General features: G+C 43.4%; 1 protein-coding gene across 1 annotated transcript; it reads right to left on the bottom strand.

The window, feature by feature from the left end:
- Positions 1-1,257: 1,257 nt before the first annotated feature.
- LOC127443499 (SLIT and NTRK-like protein 1) lies at positions 1,258-4,494 on the bottom strand. The gene has a single exon (XM_051702178.1). It carries the CDS (start codon positions 3,648-3,650, stop codon positions 1,578-1,580), a length of 2,073 nt encoding a protein of 690 aa, XP_051558138.1. The 5' UTR covers positions 3,651-4,494; the 3' UTR covers positions 1,258-1,577.
- Positions 4,495-5,382: the final 888 nt, after the last annotated feature.

Below are 5,382 nucleotides of genomic sequence, written 5' to 3'. Positions count from 1 at the left end.
TGACATTTAAATGCTTGCAGTAAGATGGCACCACACTCTACATCTTGTTTGTAAAAATGCCATTTTGGAAACATTATGCAACTCATTCCCTCCGATTCTGACCTTGATTCAACCATTCAATCCAAGAATTAGCCATCACAATGACACACTTAAGCCTAGTTATGTTGTAACGTGAACGCAAGTTCGCCTACACTTACTGGTGAACTCAATTCCCAGCATGTTTTATATGCTTGAGAAGCAGCAGCGACATCTAGAGGCAGCTATTCAAACTATGACATCAGTCAAATGCAGAGACTTGCCTCTCTGGTCTTTTTTTTTTTTCTCTCTCTCTCTCTCTCTCTCTCTCTCTCTCTCTCCCCCTCTCTCTCGATATTTACACCTTTTCATCTGCTTTATAATGACTAGTACCAAAGTATTTAATATCCCTCTCTCATATTTGGACAAAATAGATGGCTTTACAAAAGCTCACAATACTTACAGTTAATAATAGGCTTTTGTGAAGGAATAGGCCTACGTCTTGCCTTAATAGTAATAATAATAATAATAATAATAATAATAATAATAATAATAATAATAATAATAATAAAGGCATCTTTGCGCACTCTGTAGACGGACCCTTCACATACCAAAACGTGCTGAAAACGTTTTGCTTTTGAAAAATATGCCATTAAACTAATAATAATAATAATAATAATAATAATAATAATAAAAATAATAATAATAATAAAAAATCCTCTCCTTGTGTTGTCCAACATACTATCCATCAACACAAGAACACAACCACTGGAGCTACATTTAGATTTTCGCAGGATAATTGCTTATCCTCATCCCAAATATGTCAGCAGTTGGCACACTATAAGATAAAACACATTTTACATTCATAAAAAGGATGTGACTGGGCAGATGCATAATCTGCACACACACAAAGAAAAAAGTATAAATAATCCCGATATCAACCAACAATCATCTGATAAAATGGAAATTATACATGCATTTACAATTTGTTATCTCCACCTGTCCGCCTATATTCTCCTTTGAGTAAGAGAAATCATAACAACAAATACAAACTCTAACCGACCAAAATAGAAGAAATGGCACTTTTAATATAGTCATATAGAGTTTTAGATTTATATATGTGTGTGTGTGTGTGTGTATATATATATATATATATATATATATATATATATATATATATATATATATATATATATATATATATATATATATATATACTGTATATTGATAACACGAAAGAAGGGTCTTGTTACTATGGTTATGGTTCCCAGTGTGTGTTGAGACCATGCGAATCATGCAGATATGTTACAGTCCGTTATTTACATTACATTCATGCGTTCGTGCATCGTCCTCTTTTGATTTGCAGTCTGAACTGGGAGGAAAGAGAGATACAGAGAGAGGCTCTATACATATAGTACAGTGGGGCCCCCATTGCATTGTTTCAAGGAAGCATACTCAACCGAAGCGAACAAAAAATAGGATATTTTCCCACAGAGGCGAGTTGTAGGAGTCTGAATGTTTGTGTTGCGCAGTATTTGCTTTCGTTTGCGCATTTTGCGCACTCATTTGTCGGACAGTGAATGGGCCCCACGGTCGTAACCTCTGTGGGGCCCGTCCGCGTGATATGCTCCGCTGTGCCAATAGGACGAGTCGCACACTGTCTGCAAAGAATTGATCTCTGACGCCGAAGAATTCCCATCCCTTCGTTTCGACCTCTTTCGATTGCGCAGTATAAACACGAGCATTCCCACCACGGTGAACGCCGACGTCACGAAAACCAAGAGCAAACCGGGCACGAGCACTGATATGGACACTCTGCTGGGCTCCAGGTAGGAGTTGGGGCGCGTGCCCGTGTCTGAGGGGAAAGTGCTGTTTTTGGACAGCGAAGTGGGGGAGACCTTGTCGTAAAGCTGAGGGCACATCAGATCGTTTCTGATGCGACGGAAATCCCTTTTCCAGAACTCTTCGGGCGACTCGCATTTGAGGTCGCTCACGATGACATCTGCGCCCAGCTTGTCTGTCCACTGTTTAAAAGGGACGATGTGGCACGAGCATTCCCAGGGGTTCCCGTGCAAATCGATCTGGATGATTGAGTTGAGCTGATCTAACACGCCCGGCACGGGCAGAGAGGTGAAATAGTTATTATGCAAGCTTATTTTAGACAAGGAAACCCCCAAGAATGCATCCACGGGGAGAGATTTGAGCAAGTTGTTGTTTAGGAAAAGGACCCTCAAGTTGGGCATAGGGCTGAACGTGCCCGGCATTATGAGTTGGATGTCGTTATATTCCAAACTGAGATACTCCAAACTTTGAAGTCCGACAAACATCTCCGCCATTAGCGTATCCAAGTAGTTCTTGTCCATGTAAAGCCACCTCAACTCGTTGAGACTGTAAAAAGTGCCGTTTTCGATCACTTTGATGTTATTCCCCCCCAGATCAAGCAAATTCAAATTGTGATAGCCTCGCAGCTGGTTTCTTTTGACTGCGTGAATGTTGTTGTCGCGCAGATTTAACTCGTGCGCGCTCAGGGGTTTGGGTTTGAGATTGGCCACGCTTTCTATCTTCCTGCCCTCGCAGTTAACCCCAAGCCCTTGTCTAGTTCCAATAAGTTTACAGCTACACGACTGAGGGCAGGTGGAATTGGACGGCGGATCCCGCTCATTCGCACCCGTCGCCATAGCCGTGGGCTTAATTTTCAGCTGCCAATTCTCCCTCGCTTTCGGACGCCCCTTATTGTGGGACTCCGTCACCCCGCTTGATTTATACGATGTGGGATGGGGGCCACGATCAGGGGTCTCGTCCTGGGTGGGAGGCGCGACCAAACTCGAATCCATGCCGTTCTTTGAAGGACACAGCTCGGTTTCGGCCGTTTCGTTCAAGTCGTGCCCCTGCAGTCGAGTGGGCGCCTCGCAAATGACCCGTCCGATGAGCGCGTTCTGCGGGATGTTCTCCAGCCATTCCTTTAGGGAAACCAGGTCGCAGTTGCAATCCCACGGGTTGTCCTCCAATAAAACCTCCACGATGCCTGGGATCTGTTCTAGAATTCCTTCGTAAGGCAACGTTTTTATTCGGTTCCCTCTTAGATCGAGATGCGTAATGGGGACGTTTTGGAACACGTTGATGGGAAGCGCACTAATAAGGTTGTCGTTAAGAATTAAAACTTCGAGCTTACTCAGGTCCCTGAACACCGACGGGTCAATGTCCCTCAAAAGGTTGAAGTCCGCTTGAAGGTACTCCAGGTCGTCCAAACCGAGAAACGTGCTCTTTTTGAATGAGCGTATTTTATTGTTATTGATGTGCAGCCGCTTGACGAGCTGCAGTCCCAGAAACGCGCCCGGCACGATGTCGTGCAAGCCGTTGTTCTCCAAATGCAAGCTGACGGCGTTGTAAAAGTTGGCGAACTCGTTCGGGAACAGCCTGGACAGAGAATTCCCGTGAAGCAGGAGGTGGTAAAACTGGGAGCTCGGACCCGTCAAATGGTGCAGATTCGTGAAGCTCCGCTTCTCGCAGTCGATGTGCAAATCGCCTTCTATTGCATTGCACGAGCAAATGTGCTCCTTACACACGTCCCTTGTTACATTTCCAATAGCCACACAAACAGCCGCCTTCAGCAGCAACACAATCCAAAGCAGCATTTTCAATACGCCAAAATCATCCCCGACATCAAGACACGAATGCGATCAGCGACAGGGCGAGAAACGAGATCGTAAATCTCCAGTCTAAAAAAGCAGAGGACACTCTGTGATCAGTAGTATATCCATGCTCGAAAAATCGACCGCCGAGAAACCTCTTTTTCAGCACTTTTCCATCTCATGCTCGCCACAGCATCTCAAAGCACACAGAGAAACATCTTCAACTCGTTTATTTAGCTTTTCACGACAGCAATCACTGACCTTGTTGTGCATTTCTCAAATCCACGTTGCGGGAGCTGTTCTTTCTTCCCGTGGTGCTGAAATCACACCGCGCACCGACGCTGAGCACAATGTGATTTTTACATCCTTTCGCTTCCGTCCTCAGACTCGGTTCTGGGTTAGCGTTTTTCTATCACAAAGGGTTGCTGATAGATGCTGTACTTTTCAGCCTGGTGCTCACTGGTGGATCTAACACCCTCTGCTGAGCTGCGAAGGCAAAAATCCATCGGGTGAGGGAATGTTTGCTTGGTAGGGGGAAGTAAAAAAGAGCTGTTCACATATGATGAAAACGCTCACATTTATACTTCAGATTCTGTTCAATTCATCGTGTAGGTCCGTTTATCTCATTTCACGCATTTAAATGTCTTTAAAGCGCACAGATTGGCGCAGTTTCAGAGTCCTCGGAGACAATGTTCCCGTTTCCCCCAGCTGAAATACACATTTTCGGTATAGAAAAAGAAAAGCGCAAATATTCCACAGAGCACAGGTGTTGTTCGCGTTAAGGTTGTTACTTTTTTACGCGCGTGAGTGTGAGCGTGGAGGGGGAACTGCAGTTGAATGCGGTAAAATAATTAACTACTCGACGTGCATGCAACAGTGCAGCCGGTGCGCTCAGCTCTCTCTTCGTTTACTGACACAACAGACACTGCGTCAAGACTATAGAAACTATGCGCACATAGGCTACGTCACAGCCCTTAAGAAATTGGATTTGAAAAATAAATGCATTGCATGGGTATTCCCTTTGTATTCATCCTATATTGTTCTGTTTTCTATGTAATCACGCGATTGAGACATCAAAGCTCGCGATTAAGACTCGCGTACATTGATCGAAGTTCATTGCACACGAGCATGTAACTATATATATATATATATATATATATATATATATGTGTGTGTGTGTGTGTGTGTGTGTGTGTGTGTGTGTGTGTGTGTGTGTGGGCGGGTTTATGTGGTTTAGGAGGAAATTTGTTAGGTTCAAACTGGTCATTACAAGGGTATTATGCTATAAATGTGGTTTATGAGGACATTTCTAGTGTCCCCATAATTCAAATCACTTAAAAAAACATATTAAACGATGTTTTATTGAAAATGTAAAAATGCAGAAAGTTTTTTGTGAGGTTTAGGTTTGGGGTAGGGTTAGGGTTAGGGGATAGATTCTATAGTTTGTACAGTATAAAACCATTAACTCTATGGAGAGTTCTCGTAAACCACAAACACCAACATGTGTGTGTGTGTGTGTGTGTGTGTGTGTGTGTGTGTGTTATGGTCAGTTCCATTTCCCACCAGAATCAACGCTATACGTCTCTAGCATCACAGATTTTGGTGTTCGCATAACAAAGAGAGTTCTTCAAAGGTCTAGTTTGTGAAAGCATGCAGATAACAGGCTCTTGTTTGTGCTTAATATGATTTAATAAAGACGCATCTGTTACGTCCTGTACGCTCAGTGCCGAAATAA

Source organism: Myxocyprinus asiaticus, chromosome 7, assembly GCF_019703515.2.
Source record: "Myxocyprinus asiaticus isolate MX2 ecotype Aquarium Trade chromosome 7, UBuf_Myxa_2, whole genome shotgun sequence".
Taxonomy (NCBI): domain Eukaryota; kingdom Metazoa; phylum Chordata; class Actinopteri; order Cypriniformes; family Catostomidae; genus Myxocyprinus; species Myxocyprinus asiaticus.
Note: the sequence above shows the minus strand (reverse complement) of the source record. Positions and strands in the feature narration are given on the sequence as shown.